This window comes from Oncorhynchus mykiss, chromosome 21 (assembly GCF_013265735.2).
Source record: "Oncorhynchus mykiss isolate Arlee chromosome 21, USDA_OmykA_1.1, whole genome shotgun sequence".
NCBI lineage: Eukaryota > Metazoa > Chordata > Actinopteri > Salmoniformes > Salmonidae > Oncorhynchus > Oncorhynchus mykiss.
The window spans coordinates 22,894,464-22,920,447 of NC_048585.1; the positions used below are offsets into that span (position 1 = coordinate 22,894,464).

General features: G+C 42.4%; 2 protein-coding genes across 3 annotated transcripts; both read left to right on the top strand.

The window, feature by feature from the left end:
* The first annotated feature begins 294 nt into the window (after positions 1 to 294).
* On the top strand, positions 295 to 20,073 carry LOC110500034 (mucin-2). 2 transcript variants are annotated; one of them, XM_021577146.2, is made up of 12 exons: positions 295 to 704; positions 1,164 to 1,299; positions 10,732 to 11,035; positions 12,612 to 12,662; positions 12,950 to 13,076; positions 13,852 to 14,017; positions 14,127 to 14,247; positions 16,006 to 16,102; positions 16,239 to 16,314; positions 16,419 to 16,549; positions 17,176 to 17,327; positions 17,434 to 20,073. In XM_021577146.2, exons 1-12 carry the CDS (start codon positions 430 to 432, stop codon positions 19,746 to 19,748), a joined length of 3,951 nt encoding a protein of 1,316 aa, XP_021432821.2. In that variant the 5' UTR covers positions 295 to 429; the 3' UTR covers positions 19,749 to 20,073. The 2 variants fall into 2 exon arrangements, with proteins under 2 accessions (XP_021432821.2, XP_036813214.1); XM_036957319.1 differs by lacking the exon at positions 295 to 704 and adding an exon at positions 730 to 1,043.
* A 294-nt stretch (positions 20,074 to 20,367) lies between these two features.
* LOC110501029 (protein mono-ADP-ribosyltransferase PARP12-like) lies at positions 20,368 to 25,896 on the top strand. Its single transcript, XM_036957320.1, has 7 exons — positions 20,368 to 20,782; positions 21,047 to 21,182; positions 23,496 to 23,767; positions 23,925 to 24,012; positions 24,125 to 24,255; positions 24,489 to 24,637; positions 24,813 to 25,896. Exons 1-7 carry the CDS (start codon positions 20,511 to 20,513, stop codon positions 25,550 to 25,552), a joined length of 1,788 nt encoding a protein of 595 aa, XP_036813215.1. The 5' UTR covers positions 20,368 to 20,510; the 3' UTR covers positions 25,553 to 25,896.
* The last annotated feature ends 88 nt before the right edge of the window (positions 25,897 to 25,984 follow it).

Here is a 25,984-nt window from a genome sequence, read left to right on the forward strand (position 1 = left end):
GCCGAGGTTAGGGATTTAAGAAGTAAATGAGAGAAGTGAAAAATGATTCCTGAGTTGTTCATTTTCTCGAAATCTAAAGACACAACCTAGATCCGAACCAATGTCTTAAGTAGTTGAACATGTTCTTAATCTAACCTCGTTAAATTGACAAAATGACACGTTTTCATTTTCGTCAAAAACGACTTAATATTGAAGGAATGCCTTTGATTTGACTGCCCGCACCTGCGCAGTTTGGCACGAGTGACCGTGACGTCTTTCTACGCATGCGCTTTGCTAGCCAACGTCGTCATGACATCGCCCAGTGCGATCAGGGAGTTCTATTGGAGAAGCAGTTTTAGCCTATCTTCATACTGTACTGTCTTTGTTGTAGCGGTAGCCTATGGTCCACTGTCCTAAACCAGGAACAACAGTCGCGCAAGTCATTGCGAGATGGCTCAGCAATTGTTATTAAAATTAATTTGCGATCATCAGGGAACATTGGACTATGCACATCTGGCAGATGTTGGGGTTGGGGCAGATATTATCTGCGCTCTTGATAAACTTGTTGAAAACGATTTATTTTCTATAGCGCTGTGCAATGGAAACAAACGCATTATTGCGAAAACGAAAGTTAGACGCTGCAAAGCGCAGCAATGTGATGGCTGCAATGATTTACACTTATGTAAATTTTATCTATTTGGGGACTGCAAGAATAGTAGGGGAAGGTAAGCATAAAATATGTTTTATATGACGTGCGCTAAATAGGATGCGTTTTAGACAGGCATTCCAATTCGAAACTTATTTCCGATAATCTGATCTTTTTTAGAGTTTATGTGATTTTTTTCAGTGGACCAATTATTTTTTTTAAATATCAGAATTGGACTGCCTTGTCTAAACGCAGCGATAGGCCCAGAGAAGTAAAGTAAGACAGATTGTTTTGCGTGGCCCGGTTAAAACTCTGCTCTTCCGGGGCACCAGGCCATGCAAAACGAACTCGCCCATTTTTTGACTGTGTACATGTATCATTGCAACGGGTTATTATTATTACTATTTTTACATTTGAGGTATTTCAGCCCAAAACATGAAACTGCAACATTGTTGAAAAATTCTATGGGGTTTAGAAGTTGAATTAATTCAGCAAACTGCATTGTGCTTTGTATGTTTCTTGATACTTTTACTCCCAGACGGACATGCCGCTTTGGCCATGACCTTCACTCCGAACACAACTCCATAGTTTTGAGAGAGCATAAACTTGAGACGCTGAGTAGACAGGAACTCCGGCAGCTATTATTACAGAATGACAACTCTCTCCTTCCACCGGTAAGAGCCAACCGTTTACCTCTAACTGCTGATGTGGATCAGTGGAATGTGTGTGTGTGCAGGGCCAGCTCCAGACATAAGCGACATAAGCAAAGGGGAGGGGGGAGTCGTGTCTCAACTTGTTGTTGAGCGTTAGAATAGTGTAATACACAAAGGTGCAAGTTCGAAATGTGTTTGTGTGTCAGCAATTTTTCTCTTATTAGGTCATTCACTGACAGTCACTCAATTAGTCATGTCAGCTAACCATTTTTAGATTGGTCAATTAGTCTATCCAGCTATCTAAACGTATAGTAATCATGGCCAAATAACGACCAGGCATGCAGGGCACATGCCCAGGGCGCTGACCTCCAGAGGGCCCCTGTTGATTTTGTTAGTCACTCTCACTCAGATATCATTAACATGGCAAAATGTGTGAAGTGGGGGCTGCAATGTGTGTGTGTGTCTGTGACTGATGAAGAGGTGCTGTCTGCACATATTAAAAGCCATTTGAATTCAATCACTTTTTGACAGCATCCCTTTTTATGTAAATAACATTTTCCACATGTTTGCCCATGGAAGAATTGGTCAGAAAGTGATCTTTTGGACTTGAAAAGTAGGCTACCTGTGCATGTTTGTCCACTCCAAAATAATTCCAGCGTTAAAACTGCATGTATACTCGTGCCATTTGTTGTGTCTTTACTATCATTCAATTGAAGACTTAGTTTTTATCAAAGATTCCTGTAATTAGTATTACCGATTTAAACTGAATAATCATGTAACTAATTAACTAGGAAGTCGGGGCATCAAGGAAAGTATTCAGATTACAAAGTTATAATTTCCCAATATAACCTTTCAGATATTTTCATGTCTGATCAATAGTCTGATTAATGATTTATTTATTTTACCTCACGTTAGTCTCATTCCAAACGTCGTAAATTGTTGGTTATCTGCACGAACCCAGTCTTCACTATGAGTCATCCATACATCAATTGTCTTAAATCATTTATTTATTCCTAACTAAGTAATTCACAGAAATGCATAAACAAACAAACATGGTAAATGTGGTTACATTAAATGATAGGAAAATGTGCCCTAGTGGGCTGAACCGGCTTGGCGGCTTGTTAGACAAAGGGGAAGTGGGGGTTGACTAAGAAGTCACTACAGAGTTAATAATTATAACAATTGAAATGCTAATCTTTTGAACAATTTCAATCAATATATATATTTACGCTCAGTGTGTCGTCTTGATCGCTGGTGAAAAGTCTTTATTTTGTAGAATTGTCCGTCTCTCTCTCCCTCTCTGTCTTGGTTAGAGGGGATAGTTCAAAGTGACATTCGTTATATAATAGATGTTTCGGCGGTTGTCGTTCTTCACGTTCAATGATACCGAATTCCTAGCTGCAGATTAGTAATTCATATCAAAGACTTGTTCTCATTCTGTCGGTATCGATAGTCTAAGAGTTTAACCACGTGGTACGGTTAAAAGATTCAGCAGTGGTCTGCAACCTTTAGCCATCTCGTAATTGAGGTAAGTTCGGTCTACAACCTTTGTACTCCCGTGATTGAGAGAAACATGGTCGGGTGATAATTTCTCAAAGTTTGGTTTTATTCGGAATGGCAGAAAAGGTCTGTCCCAGGATGTCTGACCCTAACTGGGCTCAGGGGCGGTCCTCTGATTTAGTTCAAATCCAGTTCCCTTTTTGAGTTTTCCTTCATTAAAAACAGTCCAAAATCACATTGTAAAATTGTGTAAACAGTATCATACTCACTCATTCATCTTATACAACAATTAGATGTAAACCTTATATCTGGGGCTATTATATAAACAGCGTTATGGTAATGTGGCCACACCGTCTCTCATGAGCTTCCCCAAGTTGTGACAAACGGACCAGTTCGTAGCTGGATTCTTCACCGATCTTTTACACTTTCTCCGGAACATGACATTTGTTCATACCTCAAGTTCTGTGAGGTGGAAGGATTTCCTTTGTCTCCATTAAAAACTACTCTCTATAACTGTGTGTCTATGAGGTCTTCACAGGAATTTATGACCTCTGACCACAGCAGCCTAGTTGAAGGAGGCAAGGGGGAGAGGGGGATGGGCTTGCTATACCCAAAGAGGCCAACGTCATGACACATTGTAGTGGAATATTGACTCAGAAATAAAACACTCTTACTGGAACTTGTGAATTCAAATGAGACTTTAATACAAAGTAGCAAAGCCGTGCTGATCCATGGAACAACCAACTTTCCATGCACAGAGCTCTGCATTTTTATAGCTTTGCAGCCTCACACACAGCATATGGATACACCCCATAAGTAAATTAAATAACTCGCCTTGTCCTTTCGCCACCATTATCTTCCATCTGAGTTCTTGCTTGTTCACGCTCAGTAACGCCCTCATCTGCTTCGGGTTTAGACTATAATGGTGGCAGGACCCCTTATGTAATACAAAAAAATAATAAAACATTTTGTATATTGTCAAAGGAATTTTATTCCTATATGTTCATCAACCAATTCAATTAAAACACTCTGCCCATTTCTAAGAATTTGTAAGATACTTATTTGCATAAAATGGACAGAGACCAGTCTCAAAATCAATCAGTAGCGTTTATTCTCGGGAGTACTGATCATAATACAATGTACATTGGTTTATATACATCACATTTCATCATAGCGTTTTGTATGCTGCTCCTCCTTCTCCGATACAATGGCAATATAGTTCACAAGCCTTCCCACATTGTCTGCCACCTGGTAAACAATCTACTACAAGCCCAAGGTCTCTCCCCTCCCTGGGTAGAGACAGAATGTCCTGTAAGGAACACAGCATTCCAGCCGGTCTGACGATAGCTCCATTCGTTTCTAACAAGGAACAGAAAGTCCTTGTTCTAATTCTTGACGAAAACTACACACATTACATTCAGTATTATGATTAAACAAAGGTTTCTGTACCAAATATTAAGTTCTGCTTTTCTGATGTATCAAATACTTATGTCGTGCAATAAAATGCAAATTAATTACTTAAAAATCATAGTGTGATTTTCTGGATGTTTGTTTTAGATTCTGTCTCTCACAGTTGAAGTGTACATATGATAAAATGTACAGACCTCTACATGCTTTATAAGTTGGAAAACCTGCAAAATTGGCAGTGTATCAAATACTTGTTCTCCCCACTGTACATTGGCTAATGGGATCTTTAACCTGAGCTTTCCGCAGAACCAGCTAATGCACTTGGTGACATAATTCTTATCTTTAGTCAATCGATTTTTTTTCTCCCACATCATTTGATGAATGGAAATAGACATCTGTCACAAAACACCAAAAAGTGTACCTAAAGATATTCAGGGATTACCATTTATTAGTCTACATTAACTGATGTGTCTTTCTGGCAAATACCTTTTTTTTGTAGCCTGAAAAGTCATGACAACTGAAACGGGGCTGAACCTGTCCTGGGAAAAATGGGATGGTCATCCTAACACACGGTCAACTTTACTAGACTAGGCTATAATGTGACTTACCATGAACTTCTAATAGGCCTACCGGTAGCCAGTGATGTAGTGGTAAAAAATAGGTGAGTAAACTCTGATTGCCGGTCACAGGGAAAAAAGTATCGCTCCCTATACTGCATTTTTCTGAAAAGGGTGGGTAAATGGCGTTTACTTGCGTTTCCCCTCCACTAGGCCCACACCTCTGCCGGTAGCCTACCCTGTCAGCCGAGGCAATTTTACACACATGAGCATACGCACAACAGGTAGCCGACATTCAATATAATAGGCCTATGATTTGAATCAAAACATTTTTACACCCTACAGTGCATTCGGAAAGTATTCAGACCCTTTGACTTTTTCCACGTTGCTACGTTACAGCTGGATACAAATTCAACAAAATCTACACACAATACCCCATAATGACAAAGCAAAAACAGGTTTTTAGAACATTTTGCAAGTGTGTGTGTATATATATATATATATATAAAAATGAAATGAAATATCACATTTACATAAGTGTTCAGACCCTCAGTACTTTGCTGAAGCACTTTTGGCAGTGATTACAGCCTTGAGTATTCTTGGGTATGACGCTACAAGCTTGGCACACCTGTATTTGGGGTGTTTCTCCCATTCTTCTCTGCAGATCCTCTCAAGCTCTGTCAGGTTGGATGGGGAGCATCGCTGCACAGCTATTTTCAGGTCTCACCAGAGATGTTTGATCAGGTTCAAGTTCAATAGGTTTCCTATGGAGGATCGACAGTATAATTTAAAACAACGTATATTCCCATTCAAGTCAACATTCTCTGATATGTGCACCTCCAACAATCTTTCTGGAACCATTTTGAAAGTAGACATTGCAATTGTATTCCCATTTTAGTACATTTATCAGCCAAAACATGATACCCACTGTGTATTCTAGAGCATGTTGTGTCTCAACTGATGGCGGACACAACATAATAGGGTCTAAGCTACAACATTGTTTTGATTTTTTTTTTTGTGATTTTTGTTTTGTTTTGATAATTGTAAAAAATATAAACCCTTTACACTCGTACCCATATACAGGTTGAAAATGGCAGATTTGGGCACTCAGTGGCAGTACAGTAAGGTGCTCTACATCTTGTCAGACACCCTTGTTAGACCTCTTGTGCTCCACAATGCTGTATGGGTTTTGACTGACAGACATTCTGAACTTTAGCACCTCACATGACAAGAAGTTGCCCCCATCCCTCCCACTAATTGGGCAAATTTTGTAAATGTTTTGTTGACTGAGTGAGGGAAATGCTGTAAATTAGAGGTCTCAATGTACAGTATATTGAAATGTGAGATGTTGAGGATTATAATAAATACTGCTTTGATGTCATACAAGCAAGCCAAACACCTGTGAGTCCAAATGTGCACTTCACATTTCCATATCATAAAACTCATATACTGTTTCAACATTTATGATCACTATGTTTGATGTACAGTTAGTTACAAGATGACATGGCATCATACCCTGAACAGAATGAGCCTGTTTGTCTACTGTGAAGAAGATTTGCCGCTGCACACACACACACACACACACACACACACACACCTGAATGTACTCATGACTCCTTTTCCATGTGCACTAAAATTACACTCTGTTTCCCTGAATTGCATTGTTAAAGCCTGACACTGTAATGTCATATTTTATCATTTAGCTAGTCTTGTTGGCAATAGAACAGCCATGCCCACCTGGACCTAGATTGAGATTTATGTTTTTGGATTATGTAAATAATAACAGTAATTGTATGGTGGCAGGGCTTGTGTTCCAAACAAATCAACTACAAGTGTGCTTCCTCTAGTTCCTCAACAGCACAGCAAGGAGAACTCAAAAATGCCCCTTTATAGTTGAAGACTCATCTTTGAGTCATACAAGAGTGTTCAAATCACTTAGGAACTGTGCACACGTTGGAGAGGTGTGTGGTCACTTGGGGACACCAGTTAGTGCTCTCACTCAAACCCTGTTGTTTTATGTTGCACCGATCCCACATTTTCCTGGGATAGTCTTATCATGTCACTGAATGTATCCAGAGTATTTTCAGATGGTGTTATCTAGTAAATGTCAAATGCATATAAAATCAACAGTGTAATGTTTTGGTTTCAGTCTTGTCACGTGCTGTTGTGTCCTTGCCTTTTGGTCTGATCATTTTCCCATCTCCAAACTGTTCCCTTTCAATTTGTTATGCGTTTCATATTTCTTCTGTAAGAAATAATTAAATGTCTTAATTGTTTATTATTATGATAATTTAATTGATTCTGATATTTCAGGGGGTGGCAGCACCCCTACTTCCTGCGGCTATGGGAATAACCAATGGCATTGCAGGCTGTGAAATGTATAGCACACTTCAGACAATCAAGGTGAATGTGACTACAGTGAAGGTTAGAAATGGTAAAACGTTTGATACAATTTTCACCTGACACGATCACTCTTAATTCTTGCCTAATATGTTGGCATGCATAACATTTTTATTTTTTTTAACAATTCCCATATTTTCAATAATGTGAAACAGTATAATGTTTTAACTGTTTTGTATAATATTACCATTATATCTACGCATGACCAATTTGTGTCTTTATTAACAATGTCATATTCTGCTTGAAATAACATGTAGGTTAATGAAATAATCAAAAGAAAAATGTGATTTGATTATTAGCCCAATGGTAGGCATTATATCATGTGAATTAGGCCTTATGTGAAATCATTGTCAAAAGCGCAACAGGTACCGTTGCATGTAGGCCTAGATTATTTATGGGTGGATCATATAGAAATATCAAAACATTCTTTCAACTCCAAAGCAATTGCCTGTCTATGATGCCGGAACCACTGACTCGCTACCTTTTTCTATAATCAAGACACCTGCTGGTAACTCTTAAATGGTTAGGACAGCTCACGAGGTGTCCTCAATATCTGTCGACTAGGTGTGACTCTTACGACTAAAGAGGCTCCTTGCATAGCTTCTATTTTTACCCATAAGAGTAGGAGTAAAATGTCTCAGCACTTATGACCAATTGTCTACCCTGAGATGCTTTGTGGATACGGGCCCAGCTGTCAGATTCTCAAGGAAGAGGTTGATTCTCCTCATCGGTGAGATGCACGTAATCCCCAAGGTACTGCCCAGGGACACAGTGCTTTATGGCAGAATGGTGGATTGTGGGCATGCGCCTGTCACAGAGAAATGCAAACACCAGCTGGTTGACAGAGCACCGGGCCATCTCTTTGTGCTTGTTGCTGTCCTCCTCCCACTGGAACTTCCAACTCCTTTACTGTGTGATGTCAGAGTAGATCACCGTTGTCCCGGGGAACAGTTGGATGGCAGCCTCCAAATCAGCTCACATCTGACACACCTTTGTGTGTCCCAAGTCGTTTCCGAGGTGGATGACTATGATACATTCACGGTCGCGCCTTGGTGAGAGAGGATATTTCAGAACTTTTCCTTTGAGAACAGCTCATCCATATTTCACGCTCCTGTCGTCATCTAGCCAGATACATTGTGTAATCCCATTGTAAATATTTGCTTCAGGCTTTGTTTCCTTGCTCTCACCAATTTGCTTTGAGCAATGATCAGTAGGATTATGAGCTGGGATCCTATCAATAAGTCAAACGCACAACATTGTGAGGGTTCACAAGGAGAGCATGTGTTAAGCTGTATTATAATGTTGCGTCATCATCTTCCGGTGTGAAACCATGGAAATGAAAAACAACAACTACATTTGAAGTCAGAATAGGCATTGGTCTGAAGCTGAAAAAGAAAGGAAATTCACATGAGTACCACAATGCTTATTCCACCCATGGAAATTAAAAACAAAAACTATGTTTTAAGTGAGAATAGGCATTGGTCTGAAACCGAAAAGAAATTCACGAGTACCATAATGTTTATTCCACCCATGCTCTACCAAGGTTTTCCAGCACACAGCTTTGCCCTACTACAGTAGTTATGTTGGTATTGTACTTCAAACTGTGGTGGCTGGTTGCTTTGGATTCAAACCTTCTCAAACAGCCTAATTCATACTCTTCAGAGGGATAATGGCTGCAATTACAATTATATATAACGGTATAGATATGTACAGTACCAGTCAAAAGTTTGGACACACCTACTCATTTCAGGGTTTTTCTTTATTTTTATTTGTTTCTACATTGAGGAATAATTGTGAAGACATCAAAACCACAAAATAATACATATGGAATGTAGTAACCAAAAAAGTATTAAACAATGCAGAGATCATCCGTTCACCTACTCAACGTCTCACAAAGACACGGCAGTTGGAACTAAAAATGTCAAATTTGGACTCATCAGACTAAAGGACAGATTTCCACCGGTCTAATGTCCATTGCTCGTGTTTTTTGTCCCAAGCAAGTCTCTTCTTCTTATTGGAGTCCTTTTAGTAGTGGTTTCTTTGTAGCAATGCCTGATTCACGCAGTCTCCTCTGAACAGTTGATGTTGAGATGTGTCTGTTACTTGAACTCTGAAGGATTTATTTGGGCTGAAATCTGAAGTGCAGTTCATTTGTGGCGAACTTATCCTCTGCAGCAGAGGTAACTCTGGGTCTTCCATTTCTGTGGCGATCCCCATGAGAGCCAGTTTCATCATAGCGCTTGATGGTTTTTGCAACTGCACTTGAAGAAACTTTAAAAGTTCTTGAAATGTTCCGTATTGACTGACCTTCATGTCTTAAAGTAATGATGGACTGTCGTTTCTCTTTGCTTATTTGAGCTGTTCTTGCAATAATATGGACTTGGTCTTTTACCAAATAGGGATATATTCTGTATACCCACCCCTACCTTGTCACAACACAACTGATTGGCTCAAACGCATTAAGAAGGAAAGAAATTCCACAAATTTACTTTTAACAAGGAACACTTGTTAATTAAAATGCATTCCAGTTGATTACCACATGAAGCTGGTTGAGAGAATGCCAAGAGTGTGCAAAGTTGTCATCGAGGCAAAGGGTGGCTACTTTAAAGAATCTAAAATATATTTTGATTTGTTTAACACTTTTTTGGTTACTACATGATTCCACATGTGTTGTTTTGATGTCTTCATGATTATTCTACAATGTAGGAAAGAGTAAAAAATTAAGATAAACCCTTGAATAAGTAGGTGTGTCCAAACTTTTGACTAGTACTGTATATCATTTGTCTGTATGTATTTTTTAGATATAAGCCTATTGTAAATGTGTATTATTGTTGCATCAACATCTTTACTATAAATACAAGTACAATCAGAACTTTAAGCTACATATTATTTTGCACAAGGTCATGAACTGTCCATTGATCAGCCCAGCAATTGATCAAACAGGACCATGTTTGAAACACAAGTGGTTCTGCGCTGATGTCAATATTACGCAGGGAAGCTAACAGTTACTGAAATGAGGAATGCAGGTAGGATGTATCTATCTGAGATGCTGTGTCCAACACACCACCACCTGTTGGGCACATACAGACCAAAAAAGGATGTTTCAATGATTGTTAAAATAAAGGTTTAAGAAAATACAGGCATGCACCACATTACAAGACAAAACAGCTCAATCAAGCCTGATCGTCTTGTAAGTATAAAAGCAAAGCTTGCTGTAATTACTTTTTTTTTTTTCAAGCATGAAAAGGTATCGTAATGGTATAATGTCCTACTATGGTGTGAAGAATCAAATGCTTAACCTTGTATGCGGTACAAATCACATTATTGTGGAAGCACCCCCTCTACGAGTCTGAATTAGGCTGTGTTTTTCTCACTTAAAATAGTTTAATCTCTTGTATGTTTTGGCATTAAACTTCAAAAAGTGTAGCACTTGGAAGGGAAGGTTTTGTTCAAATCAATAGGGGTTCTGTCAAAAAGGGATTGAATTCAAATGGATTTACCCAATAGCTCTGTGTGTTCATCTCATGCTTTCTTGCACAAAGAGTATGGTACACAAGTATTTTAAAAGCCTTGTCTTTCACTCTTTCAGGTGTGCAACTCTTATAACAAAGGCACCGGGCAATATGGCAACTGCCCTGATCAGGAGGGGTGCAGGAGACTTCACGTGTGCGACAGGTACATCAGAGGAACCTGCTCCTCGGGAGCCAACTGCAACAGGTGTCATGACTTCTTCGAGCCACACCCACGGAGGACCCTGCAGCAGAGGGGAGTGCCAAACGATCTAATGACATCCATGTTGTCCACCTACCAGAACATCCAGGCCATGAAAAGTGAAGGTGCCGGCGGTGCTTCTTCCATCAACAGGCCCCAGAGCTGTCCTCAGAGGAATACAGGTAGATGGCTGCAGGAGCAAACAACAGGGTTGTGTTCAGTGGGGAATAATGTTTCAGAACAGTCGCTATAGTTACCTGCAAAAGTATTTCTCTATGGACTTGCTTGCCAGCCAGGGTTGGGGTCAATTGCATTTAAATTCCAGACCAGTTGTCACGCCCTGACCTTGGAGATCCTTTTTATGTCTCTATTTTGGTTTGGTCATGGCGTGAGTTGGGGTGGGCATTTCTATGTTTTGTGTTTCTATGATTTTCTATCTCTATGTTTTGGCCGGGTATGGTTCTCAATCAGGGACAGTTGTCTATCGTTGTCTCTGATTGGGAACCATACTTAGGTACCCTTTTTCCCACCTGTGTTTGTGGGAAGTTGACTTTCTTTATGGCACTTAGCCTTAAGCTTCACGGTTTAGTTTTGTCGTGTATATTGTTTTGTTCGGCGTCTTTTCTTAATTAAAGAACATGTACGCTCACCACGCTGCACCTTGGTCCGCTCCTTTCATCAGCCATGACACCAGTCAATTCAATAAGTACACTGATATTCCAATTCTCTTCAATAACCAGGTTTCCATCCAACCTTTTTATGCGAGTAAAGTACGTTGCATGAAAATGAACATTTCTTGGTAAACTTTCCAAACGTCGACAACAAAATACGCTAGATATCGTGTGGTTTTTTTGGGGGGGTCAGTAAGTGATTATGCGAGAAATGGCTGTGGAAATACTCATTCTCAAATATTGATGTAATAACCATAATATTTAAGTAAACTTGGAGTCACGGGGTGACATGTTGTGTGGTCCTACTACAACTGGAGAAAGCATACAGTTTATTAGGCTACAGGTGAAATAAGTTATGAACTTCACAGGGAGGTGAAAATGCACGGTGACACGCTTGATGCTCCTTTCCAATAAACATCAAGGGTCTTATTCTGGTGACATGATCATCAATGCTTGGCTGCCATTTGACAAATAAAAATGATCTTGTTCTTTTGTCTATAATAATGTTTTATTTGTTTTAAATTTATTTCACCTTTAGTTAACCAGGGAGGCCAGTTGAAAACAAGTTCTCATTTACAACTGCAACCTGGCCAAGATAAAGCAAAGCAGCACAACAACAAAAAACAACAGAGTTACACATGGGATAAACAAAAGTACAGTCAATAACACAATAGAAACATCTAGATACAGTGTGTGCAAATGGGTGTTCATGTAAGCTATACCTGCACTGTATCTGCGAGCTGTTGGCTAGAGCGCACGTGCCAATAAGAGTGGGCACAGTCGCTATATAACGCAAAAACAATTATTCGGTACTTGGGAATTTAACCGCAAAAGTTATTTTTATGTGCGCTATGTCATCATGCACAGCCTTTTATCCGCAACAAGTCAATTTGATGGAAACAGATCTCTGGTAGGAAAATGTGCATATAGTTTGGATGGAAACCTAGCTAGTGAGGAAAAGGTGGAATTGGAATTTGGTTTACTTTCTGAATTGACTGGAATTGAGATGGTATTGACCTCAACCCTGTTACCAACTTTGATTTCATGTAACTAAATGTTTGTTTGTTTATTTGTTCTTTATTTACAGTGAGGAATGAGATCTGCCTGTTCTTTGTCAAGGGGGACTGCAAACAAGGAGGTACATTTAACGAGGGAGATATTGTGTGTGGTGGGAGAGTGTCTGGAGGATAGCTTTCCCATGTTTGCTTTCACAGAACACCGGCAAGGGCCTTGCCTGATTTTTACTCAGGTAGAAGCTATGGCACCCAGCCGGATATGAGTTTATCTACAACTTTCAAGGTTGTCAGTAGAGACACAATACAAACCCCGTGAAACCACAATTTAGGGACAAATCAGGCTGTTACCCAGGTGCAACAGTGATACTCAGCACCATATCACATCTCACTAAAAATGTATGACTTTCAGAGAAATGCTGGAGAGTCCACTTCAAAATGCCCTACAAGTGGGAAGTGAACGATGGACAGACTTGGTCAGCTCTGCCAGCAAACGAAGAAATCGAGAGAGACTTCTGTGACCCTTCTAAGATACACAGGTACAGTATGTTATGTCATACTTAAAGATAGACTCAGCGATTTCCTCAACAACTAAGAGAGTTGGAGCGCAAGACTCAGCTTCCCCGCTGTTTTGGTCCTGCAGCTACCACGCTGTAACAGCGAAGCGAACACGTGCAAATGCTCAGATATAGTACTGCGTGTGACTGTCTTGCATCTCAATATCTGCGGTGCTGCTTGTGGCAATATAATTTTGCTCAGCGCCAGCTGTGCCATCAGAGTCCCTGGGTTCGCGCCCAGGCTCTGTCGTAACCGGCCGCGACCGGGAGGTCCGTGGGGCGACGCACAATTGGCCTAGCGTCGTCCGGGTTAGGGTGGGCTTGGTCGGTAGGGATGTCCTTGTCTCATAGCGCACCAGCGACTCCTGTGGCGGGCCGGGCGCAGTGCGCGCTAACCAAGGTTGCCAGGTGCACGGTGTAGCCTCCGACACATTGGTGCGGCTGGCTTCCGGGTTGGATGCGCGCTGTGTTAAGAAGCAGTGCGGCTGGTTGGGTTGTGTATCGGAGGACGCATGACTTTCAACCTTCGTCTCTCCCGAGCCCGTACGGGAGTTGTAGCGATGAGACAAGATAGTAGCTACTACAACAATTTGATACCACGAAATTGGGGAGAAAAAGGGGTAAGAATAAAAAAATAAAAATAAATAATAATATCATTTTGCTGAGTCTACCTTTAACTAGAAAAACGATGTCGACCTGTGAATAAGGTACAACAGCCATTTTTTTTTTACCATTTACATTTGTCATGCCTTCACAGTGAGGGATCTGAGCGTGTGCGTTTCGACTCCATGAGCCACGGGTTACGGGAAGTTCGCCGTCTCTCCACAGTTTCCTCTGTGACCCAGCCCACATACGTACTCACCACAGAGTGGGTGTGGTTCTGGGAAGACGAGTACGGCAAATGGGTCCAGTACGCATCCATCGTAAGTGGTGTGAAACACTCAAAACAGGCTGATGTGTTACGAGGACAATAATAGATATAGTAAACTGTTGTTCCCCTTGAAATAGATGTTTTTTCTCTATAAATCACAGAAAGAGATGCACAGATTGTCATCCATCACCAGTGAAGACCTTGAGAAAAGGTTCCAGGAGGATCAAAGTGCTGTGGTGAAGTTCACTGCAGGCCAGCAGTCTTATGAGCTGAGTTTCAGAGGTAACACACATCAACACTCTTGAAAAACAGCTCTCATGTGCATCCTTCTGTTATAATAATAATAATAATAATATATTTTAGTTATAAGCGCTTAGCACAAGTTACAGTTAGAGTCTGAAAGGCTACTCTTATACACTACCAGTCTAAAGTTTTAGAACACCTACTCATTCAAGGGTTTTTCTTTATTTTTTACTATTTTCTACATTGTAGAATAATAGTGATGACATCAAAACAATGAAATAACATATAGGGAATCATGTACTAACCAAAAAAGTTAAATAAATCAAAATATATTTTATATTTGAGATTCTTCAAATAGCCATCCTTTGCCTTGATGACAGCTTTGCACACTCTTGGCATTCTATCTACCAGCTTCAGCTGCAATGCGTTTCCAACCGTCTTGAAGGAGTTCCCACATATGCTGAGCACTTGTTGGCTGCTTTTCCTTCACTCTGAGGTACAACTCATCCCAAACCATCTCAATTTGGTTGAGGTCGGGGGATTGTGGAGGCCAGGTCATCTGATGCAGCACTCCATCACTCTCTTTCTTCATAAAATAGCTGAAGCTGGTCCCATTAAGCCCAAACCAGATGGGATGGCGTATCGCTGCAGAATGCTGTTTGCCATGCAGGTTAAATGTGAATTCTAAATAAATCACAGACAGTGTCACCAGCAAAGCACTCCCACACCATAACACCTCCTCCTCCAGGCTTTACAGTGGGAAATACACATGCAGAAATCATCCGTTCACCCACTCTGTCTCACAAACCAAAGACGGTTAGAACCAAATTGGTCTGGAGTCCAAATTGGACTCCAGACCACAGATTTCCACTGGTCAAATGTCCATTGCCCATGTTTCTTGGCCCAAGCAAGCCTCTTCTTATTATTGGTTACCTTTAGTAGTGGTTTCTTTGTAGCAATTTGACCATGAAGGCCTGATTCACTTATTCTCCTCTGAACAATTGAAGCTGAGATGTGTCTGTTACTTGAACTCTGAAGCATTTATTTGGGCTGCAATTTCTGAGGCTGGTAACTCTAATGAACTTATCCTCTGCAGCAGAGGCGACTCTGGGTCTTCCATTTCTGTGGCGGTCCTCATGAGAGCCAGTTTCATCATAACGCTTGATGGTTTTTGCGACTGCACTTGAAGAAACTTTAAAAGTTCTTGAAATGTTCTGGATTGACTGACCTTCATGTCTTAAAGTAATGATGGGCTGTCGTTTCTCTTTGCTTATTTGAGCTGTTCTTGCCATAATATGGACTTGGTCTTTTACCAAATAGGGCTATTTTCTGTATACCACCTCTACCTTGTCACAGCACAACTGATTGGCTCAAACGCATTAAGATGGAAAGAATTTGCACACATTAACCTTTAAGAAGGCACACCTGTTAATTAAAAGGCATTCCATGTGACTACCTCATGAAGCTGGTTGAGAGAATGCCAAGTGTGCAAAGCTGTCATCAAGACAAAGGGTGGCGATTTGACATATTTAGATTTTTTTAACACTTCTTTGGTTACTACATGATTCCATATGTGTTATTTCATAGTTTTGATGTCTTCGCTATTATTCTACAATGCAGAAAAAAGTAAAAAATAAAGAAAAACCCATGAATGAGTAGGTGTTCTAAAACATTTGACCAGTAGTGTACGCCCCTCAAATTCTATTACTAAAATCGGCGGCAGGTAGCCTAGATGTTAGAGATGTTGAACGGTAACTGTAAGGATGCTGGTTCAAATAGTTAATCTTGTAATTACAGACATGACACAAAAAAACAAAGCATATGGTACTGTAAGGATGGTCAGACGACGTCCAGTCTTTGTTTCAACTGTGGACGCACAAGCTGCAAGGAGCAGGTAATATATGAATGGAATTGGACTGAGAATGGGTCTATGTTCTGAATCGAACCATTTCTATATGTACCTAATAGATAACTTATAATCATAATACTTTTTTCTTGTATGTGAAGGTTATTTTTACATGTCATTTCAGGAGAAATGGACCACGCAATTTCAGAGCTGTTCCTGGATCTTGGGACAAGTCTGCGATACCCGACATTGGATACAAGGTCACTTGTTTACATGTGATTCTCCGGCTTTGGATTGCAGGGAAGTTTAACATTAACATTGCCCTGTCAGCTGTGACAACCATTTTGTTTTCCCCCTCCTGCAGACAGTCTCTCTTCTGAGTTCTGACAGGGACTATCAGAAGGTCCAGGGACTTTTCAACCAGACCATGAGGGGCTTTCAAATCACCAGCATCGAGAGGGTCCAAAACAGAGACCTCTGGGAAGTCTTCCAGTGGTATGTTTACATCAACTCTCACACACAATCCTAGCATGTTACTTCCAAAATACTATGTAAACTCTCACACACAATCCCAGCGTGTTACTTCCAAAATACTATGTAAACCCTGGCTTGAACAAGATTATGGGGAAGTAGTGTTAGGAATTGAAAACCTGGTCAGGGTGTGTAGAAATGCGAGATACAACATATAAGGTGACCATCTCCTATCTTGTAAAGGTTTATTAGACAAAAGAGAGACATATGCATAGGAGAAGACAGACATGTTCATGTAAGAGGTCTAGAGCAAATCTCACCCCCTCCCCTCTGACGAGAGGGCTGACCTAAACACTCTTGCCTATCTCTGTTCACTGCCAAAGCATTAAATCAAGGTGGAGACCTTGGGGTTGAATAGACTATACATTTGAAACATCTTAATCGCTTAAAGACGCCCATAAACTATTTTATGTCTCAGGGGCCCAGATACCAGTTACTGAGAGCTGCTTTAAGGTGACCTCTGGCCTTACAGAGGGTACCTAGAGGCCAAATTTCAATAGGGAATAACCATCGGAAAGTATCAATCTCAACAGCAGCTAATGGTGATTTCATACAGTAACAGCAGCTAATGGTAATTTATTCTTTCTCAGGAAGAGAGATTTAATGAAGAAAAACAATGGAGGTCAAAACAGCAAGGAGCTACATCTCTTCCACGGAACGGACCCAAAACACGTAGAGGCCATTTGCAGAGATAACTTCGACTGGAGGCTGTGTGGAACCAACGGAACTGTGTATGGCGAAGGTACCTCATGTTAACCATCTGTCAGAAGTGTAGTCAGATTTTAGAAGCAGTCATTATCTCACTATAGTCTGTCATTTTGTTTTACTGATGATCTTCTCTGTTTTAGGGAGTTACTTTGCCAGGGATGCCAAGTACTCACACAGCTACACCAGCCACTCAGGAGTGAGGTCCATGTTTGCTTGTCAGGTGCTTGTTGGCGACTACACACAGGGGAACTCGGGGCTCCGTCGCCCCCCTCCAAAAGGCGAGGGAAGCCCCACTCTCTATGACAGCTGTGTGGACAATGTCCTGAACCCATCCATATATGTGGTGTTTGAAAGGCACCAGGTTTACCCAGAGTTCCTCATCAAATATGATGGTAGCGTCATGCACTGGTCCACATCGGCTCCAGCTCCCCCCAAAACTGTCTCTATCCAATCCACTTCCTTAACCCCAACATCCAACCGGATTCAAGCCACAGCTGCTGCCACCCCATCGAAGAGAGTTCCATCCACTTTGAATCCATTTAAAACTGCAGCAACCACTTCCTCAAATCCAACCCATTCTCGTCCCACTTCACATTTTGTCCATCAGTCGCTCCCAAAACCTGCCCAAGCCCCATTGATATTCATTCAATCTCCAGTCCTCATAAAGCCAGCCACAAGTTCTCAATTAGTGGATATCACCCGAGGCCCAGATTACACTTCCTCATTTGCAAACCTCTCTCACACACTCACTACCCCAGCCAGTACACCCTCTCGTACGTTCACTACCCCTGCCAGTACACCCTCTCGTACGCTCACTACCCCTGCCAGTACACCCTCTCGTACGCTCACTACCCCTGCCAGTACACCCTCTCGTACGCTGACTACCCCTGCCAGTACACCCTCTCGTACGCTCACTACCCCTGCCAGTACACCCTCTCGTACGCTCACTACCCCTGCCAGTACACCCTCTCGTACGCTCACTACCCCTGCCAGTACACCCTCTCGTACGCTCACTACCCCAGCCAGTACACCCTCTCGTACGCTCACTACCCCAGCCAGTACACCCTCTCGTACGCTCACTACCCCAGCCAGTACACCCTCTCGTACGCTCACTACCCCTGCCAGTACACCCTCTCGTTCGCTCACTACCCCTGCCAGTACACCCTCTCGTTCGCTCACTACCCCTGCCAGTACACCCTCTCGTACGCTCACTAGCCCAGCCAGTACCCTCTCTTATACTCTCCCTGCTCCAGCCAGTACCCTCTCTTACACACTCCCTGCCCCAGCCAGTACCCTCTCTTATACTCTCCCTGCTCCAGCCAGTACCCTCTCTTATACTCTCCCTGCTCCAGTCAGTACCCTCTCTTATACACTCCCTGCCCCAGCCAGTACCCCATCTTATACGCTCCCTTCCCCAGCCAGTACACCCTTTCCTACACTCACTACCCCAGCCAGTACCCCATCTTATACACTCCCTACCCCAGCCAGTACCCCCTCTTATACACATCCTACCCCAGCCAGTACCCTCTCTTATACATTCACTACCCTAGCCAGTACCCCCTCTCCTACACTCACTACCCCAGCCAGTACAGCCTCTAGTAGACTCGCTCCCCCAGCCAACACCACCTCTCGAAGACTGGCTCCCCAACCCCCCACCCCCTCTCCTACACTCACGCCCTCACCCAGTGCCCCCTCTTGCACACTCACGCCCTCACCCAGTACCCCCTCTTATACATTCACTACCCCAGCCAGTACCCCCTCTTATACACTCACTGCCCCAGCCAGTACCCCCTCTTATACACTCACTGCCCCAGCCAGTACCCCCTCTTATACACTCACTGCCCCAGCCAGTACCCCCTCTTATACACTCACTGCCCCAGCCAGTACCCCCTCTTATACACTCACTGCCCCAGCCAGTACCCCCTCTTATACACTCACTGCCCCTGCCAGTACCCCCTCTTATAAACTCACTGCCCTAGCCAGTACCCCCTCTTATACACTCACTGCCCCAGCCAGTACAGCCTCTCGTAGACTCGCTCCCCAACCCCCCACCCTCTCTCCTACACTCACTCCCTCAGCCAGTACCCCCTCTCGCACACTTTCCCCCTTAACTGGCACCCTATCTTGGGCTCACACCCGCTCAACAACCACTACTCGCACTCTCTCTGACAGCAGTTCTTCTCACCCACTATCCCCTACATCCTCACTGAGCACACCTTATCCCACACTTTCTCACTCATCCTACTCCCCCACTTACACACAAACTCCCTCACGCACTTCCCCCTCCACGTCAAGCCATTCTTCTAGCACACTCTCCCCCTCAGATAGGTTGCTATCTCGGGTGTTCTCTCCCTCGACAGGTGCCTCCACTAGATCTCCTCCTGAGTCACTGTACAGTGTTCCAACAGCTCATAGGAGGGACACCAAAGAAAAGAACAAGTGCCTTCTCCAATAACTTGCCTTTGTCAGGGTGGAGCAGTAAGTTAATAGAAGGTTTTGATGGCGAACTTCACATTTTCAAAAACAGAACATTTATTAAAATTATGAATGATAATGCATTTGCATACTAAATATGTTTTATAGCTGTGTATCTTTACCTTGTAGGGGCTTAATAATAGTAAAGCTGTTCACAACTAACCAGACGTTGGTAATTTTGCACAAATATGAATTTGATGAGCATGTTTCCTTTACTCAGGTCTGCTGACAGTCTATACATTTTGTAAATGAAACAGGTTTGATTTCTCTGTTTTAAACTGAATAAACTCAAATAATTGATTGTGGATGTTTTTTTGGGACAATCCTACTCTTTTCTAAGAGATTTTGAAACACTCAAATGTCAGAAACATATTTTTTTGACAAATATCATCTTTATTGACTTTAAAAACTGAATCAATGATTAACTACTGCTGCTATTGTGTGTCTAACAGGCCTAATTAAGGTTCCACATGCCACTCGGCCAGAGTTCAATGTGACGAATTTAAAAGGCTGTGTACCGTCATTAGTGTGTTCTGTTGCCTGTTTGTTATACTTGGCTAACTTCATTATAGGGGAGTGGTTAAATACACTAAGTTTCATTTAGTCAGAAATGGTTGTCACATGCTGGTCATCTGTTTTGTAGTTAATGGAGAGCAGAGTTCAACTTCATATTTGACATTTGATATATGTACAGTTCATGTAATTGCAAGGGCCAACAGTCAGGTGTCCTACGGTGACGGACATGGATACAACAGCTCTGATCTACAAGGTCCTCTGTGCCCATAATGGGTCCTTTGAGCTGGGAGAATTGCGTGCCAACATTAGCACCATAGAAGATGACCTGGAAAGTGTGTTAGGGAATCAGGAGATGTTTACCTGTGCTGTCTCTAAGGGAAACAAACTGATAGTTGCCAAGACGAAGATGAGGTTATGCAGAGCTAAAGGATGTAGTGGCTGCAGCAATTTACACCTGTGTAAGTTCTACCTGTGTGGAACATGTCCATCCAATGAGAGGTAAACCTTTTTTACTTTTCTGTTTTGTTTTTACTCTTGCAGTCATTTTACTTTTACTACTGTGCATTCTACTATTTTATGTCTTCCATTTTCTAAATTCACATGGTCTTACAGAATGTGACAGAGGTAATGCACTACACTATGTCAATTGCTACAAGTTCATGGCAGTTTGTAGATTTGACATTTAAGCCATTTTTTTAAAATAAAATAAAAAAATGAAGAGCCAAATAAGAAATCGGCTCTCGCTCTTCTTGTAATTTCCAGACAAGGATGCCGTCTCTGCCATGAGCTGACGTCAGAGCACAACATCAGAGTCCGGAGAGAGCACCACCTGGAAGAACTGGACAGGAAGGAGCTGTTTACATTACTGCTGCAGAATGACAACGCCCTTTTACCCCCAGTATGTGCGTCAGAAAGTATTCAGACCCCTTGACTTGATCAAAATGTTGTTACGTCACAGCCTTATTCTAAAATGGATTCAATATTTTTTTCCCCTCATTAATCTGCACCCAATACCGCATAATGACAAAACGAAAACAAGCTTTTAGAAATTTGTGCAAATGTATTCTACATAAAAAACAAATACCTTTTTTTACATAGGAATTCAGACCCTTTGCTATGAGACTCGAAATTGAGCTCCGGTGCATCCTGTTTCCGTTTATCATCCTTGAGATGTTTCTACAACTCGACTGGAGTCCACCTGTGGTAAATTCAATTGATTGGACATGATTTGAAAAGGCACACACCTGTCTATATTTTTTGTCTTTCCTTTATTTAAATTGGCAAGTCAGTTAAGAACAATTTCTTATTTTCAATGAGGAACAGTGGGTTAACTGCCTGTTCAGGGGCAGAACAACAGATTTGTACCTTGTCAGCTCTGGGATTTGAACTTGCAACCCTTTCGGTTACTAGTCCAATGCTCTAAACACTAGGCTACGCTGCCGCCCCTGTCACACAATTGACAGTGCATGTCAGAGCAAAAACCAAGCCATGAGGTGTAGGAAATTGTCCGTTGAGCTCCGAGACAGGATTGTGTCGAGGCACAAATCTGGGGAAGGGTACCAAAATATTTCTGCAGCATTGAAGGTCCCCAAGAACACAGTGGCCTCCATCCATCATTCTTAAATGGAGGAAATTTGACTTTTCCTAAAGCTGGCCGCCCAGCCAAACTGAGCAATTGGGGGAGAAGGGCCATGGTCAGGGAAGTGACCAAGAACCTGATGGTCACTCTGGCAGAGCTCTAGAGTTCCTCTGTGGAGATGGGAGAACCTTACGGAAGGACAACCATCTCTGCAGCACTCCACCAATCAGGCCTTTGTGGTAGGGTAGCCAGACGGAAGCCACTCCTCAGTAAAAGGCACATGACATCCCGCTTGGAATTTTCCAAAAGGCACCTAAAGACTCTCAGACCAAGAGAAACAAGATTATCTGGTCTGATGAAACCAAGATTGAGCTCTTTGGCCTGAATGCCAAGCGTCACGTCTGGAGGAAATCTGGCGCCATCCCTACAGTGAAGCATGGTGGTGGCAGCATCATGCTGTGGGGATGTTTTTCAGGGGCTGGGAGACTAGTCAGGATCGAGGGAAAGTTTAATGGAGCAAAGTACAGAGAGATCCTTGATGACAATCTGCTCCAGAGCACTCAGGACTTCAGACTGGACAAAGTTTCACCTTCCAACAGGACAACGACCGGAGTGGACGCAGGAGTGGCTTCGGGACAAGTCTCAATGTCCAATGATCGAACCCGATCTAAAATCTCTGGAGAGACCTGAAAATAGCTGCTCAGCGATGCTCCCGATCCAACCTGACCGAGCTTGAGAGGATCTGCAGAGAAGAGTGGGAGAGACTCCCCAAATACAGATGTGCCAAGCTTGTAGTGTCACACCCAAGAAGAATCGAGGCTGTAATCGCTGCCAAAGGTGCTTCAACAAAGTACTGAGTAAAGGGTCTGAATAATTATGTAAATGTTTTTGCTGTGTCATTATGGGGTATTGTGTGTAGATTGATGAGGGGGGGGAAATTATAATACATTCAATGCATAAGGCTGTAACAAACTTATTTTTTTTAAGTCAAGGAGTCTGAATACTTTCTGAATGCACTGTTTATGTCAGCCTCTGTACAATTTCAGTTGAATACACGCATAAAGTGTCACGTCGGTCATAATGATTGGACCAAAGCGCAGCGTGCGTAGAGTTCCACATATTTAATCAATCAAAACTCACCAAACAAACAGGCAACTATTCGTAGACAAGATCCCACAAAGCACAATGAGGAAATGGCTGCCTAAATATGTACCCCAATCAGAGACAACGATAAACAGCTGTCTCTGATTGGGAACCATACCAGGCCAACATAAACCATTAATCACCTAGATGACCCACCCTATTCACTATCACGTCCCAACCAACAGAGAACAAACAGCTCTCTATGGTCAGGGCGTGACATAAAGATGCAATGCCAGAAGTGAACACAAGCTGATTCTTACTTTTGATTCACAGGCATTGTATATTCAATGTTTATTTCCCCATGTCCAAAATGGCTACTGATAAATGCACAGACTTGAGGCTGTCATCCAAGTGTGTGTACTAAACTGAGCATGCAGATATCTGTACAAATAATGAATTTGAATTGGGACTGATGCACTTAAACAGAGTTGGCACTTATCCAATGTCCTTATCAAGCCCTCATCAGGAGTGGTCTGTGTTTGTCTCCAGGTTTGCTTCACATACAACAAAGGTAGTGGAGAGTACGGATACTGTCCTGACAAGGAGAAATGCAGAAGACTCCACGTCTGTGAGCGCTACATTACAGGAACCTGTGCTGCAGAGGTGGACTGTGACAGGTCTCACGACTTCTACGAGCCCCACCCGCTCAACATCCTGCAGCAGAGGGGAGTACCTAATGAACTGGTGGCATCCATGTTGTCCACCTACCGCAACATCCAGGCAATCAGGGATACAATTGATGATAGTGACAACCCACGTTGGTAAGAGACCTTGTAGAGTAGCCTACACTATCCTCGTCTCTGGGCTCAATTGCTATTGGATATAAATTCAGAGAGAGAGCTAGCAGGTGGCTGAGATTATACTGTACTGACCTGTATTTTCTTATAATGCTGTCTAACTTTCCCTACTCCTCCTCAGCAAAAAAGACTCTGGTAACCGCCTGCAGAAATCCAAAGCTTTACCAAATCACTGGGATAAATCTTCAGTGCCTGAAACTGGATTCAAGGTTCATAATAATGTTCTAACTCATAAGATCTTCCATCTGGTCAGAAGGCAGTGAAATATAAAGCTATTACATTGGTAAAAGGAGGTGTTCTTTTCAAACGCATTCTCTGTAGAGGGTTGCTGTGCAGAGTTCCTCAGCTGAGCACAAGAATATTCTGGATCTTTTCCACCAAACTATGACTGGCTTCAGTGTGACGACTATTGAGAGGGTGCAGAATCGGATCCTGTGGGAGGTCTTTTCGTGGTAAGAATCACAACTCCTCATGCCAAGAGAAATGTAAATCTACCCAGGAAATATATTCGTATTGTCTGCGTTAATCAAAGCAGTGACAACATACCATATGGAAACAGATGTAGCATGTTAATGGTAACTGGTACTTTCTAGTTTTCTAGCAGCAAACGAGCAGACACGCAAATGCTATGAGGTGACATGCCAATGAAGATACTGACAAATGCATCTGTTGTTCCTCTCCCAAGGCAAGGAGATGTGATGAGAAAGACAAACGCAGGGAAGGAGAATGAGAAGCAGCTCTTCCATGGAACAGACTCTAAACACGTGGATGCTATATGCCTGCAGAACATAGACTGGAGGATGGGTGGAACACAAGGAACGCCCTATGGACAAGGTGAGTTCTGCATTTCACGTGATATCTAATGGATGTTTAAGTTTATATAAGAATTTATGTTACGTGGAAATGGCATTGGACCACATCTTTGTGGAAATACAGTGAAAAAGTCGACAAAACAAATGTCTTTGTAATGTCACTGTGATTGTTCCAATTCTAACCCATCTCTTTCCAGGAAGCTACTTCTCCAAGGATGCCAAGTTCTCCCACAGCTACACCAGCCATTCAGAAGTCAGGTCCATGTTTGTTTGTCGTGTGCTGGTGGGAAACTACACACAAGGACACACCAGCTACCTCTGCCCCCCCTCAAAAGATGGAAGTCACACCATCTCCTATGACAGCTGTGTGGATGATATCTACAACCCCACTGTATTTGTGGTGGTCGGGAAGCATCAGGTTTACCCAGAGTACCTTATTCAGTACAGGGAAGGGTCCAGGCCTGGGACCTATGTTCCACCACCTAACTTTGTCCAGAACCAGAGCCACCACAACATGCACTGGACATCTATTCCAGTCATGCTACGCTCACCAGCCACCCCTGTGCTGCCCAACAATGCAAGGTTCAGATCTCCTTGCCCAACAGGACCTGCCTTTGCCCAGCCCACACTCAGTACCCAGCCACTATTTTCACACTACTCAAACCCACCCAGGCCTCCCTCCAATCCCTCTGTTTCAAACCCTTCAAGACAGAGAACCCCCAGACCTACCTTGACACATGCTTCTGCACAGTTTGGCTCCCTTAACTCCTTGACACATCCATCGTTTCAGCCAGGCCTGATGACTTACGTCCCTCATCCACCACCCTGGGTCGGCTCTATGACCTCCATTCCACGCGCACCTCCACCCAGGACAAGATCACAGTTTGCTAAAATGAAAGCAAAAAGTACATCAATGGCATCACTAGATAATCTATAATCCTTGGTAGTCTATTTTTATTTATTTAGAGGGAAATTACCTTATGTGTAAATAAATTGTATTTATGGATTACATTTTGAAATGTGTCCTTTTTAGCTCAGTTGGTAGAGCATGGTGCTTGTAATGCCATTGTAGTGGGTTTGATTCTCAGGACCCCCCATACGTAAAGGGAATGCACACATGACTGTAAGTCACTTTGGAGAAAAGTGTTTGCTAAATGGCATTTATTATATCATGTGTAGTTCAGTGTTGACAAAATAATCCGAATTGGGCTGCCTGTGTAAACGCAGTCATAATAGTTTCTGAATGCACCACAGCATAAAATAAAATGTTCATGTTTTTTCTACTTTTTAAGGCGTTTGCTTCCCTCTAGGGGTGAAGTTGCTGAAATGCACCCTACTTATTCTGCATTACTCCTCACATCTAGTCAAT

Excerpts from the sequence above, each read along its gene's own strand:
- LOC110501029 (XM_036957320.1), top strand. The coding sequence starts at position 20,511 with ATGGATACAACAGCTCTGATCTACAAGGTCCTCTGTGCCCATAATGGG. Across the intron at positions 24,256-24,488 it reads CTGTGGGAGGTCTTTTCGTG|GCAAGGAGATGTGATGAGAA; the intron begins GTAAGAATCACA and ends TCCTCTCCCAAG. Across the intron at positions 24,638-24,812 it reads AGGAACGCCCTATGGACAAG|GAAGCTACTTCTCCAAGGAT; the intron begins GTGAGTTCTGCA and ends ATCTCTTTCCAG.
- LOC110500034 (XM_021577146.2), top strand. The coding sequence starts at position 430 with ATGGCTCAGCAATTGTTATTAAAATTAATTTGCGATCATCAGGGAACA. Across the intron at positions 1,300-10,731 it reads ACAACTCTCTCCTTCCACCG|GTGTGCAACTCTTATAACAA; the intron begins GTAAGAGCCAAC and ends TCACTCTTTCAG. Across the intron at positions 14,248-16,005 it reads TTATGAGCTGAGTTTCAGAG|ACATGACACAAAAAAACAAA; the intron begins GTAACACACATC and ends TTGTAATTACAG.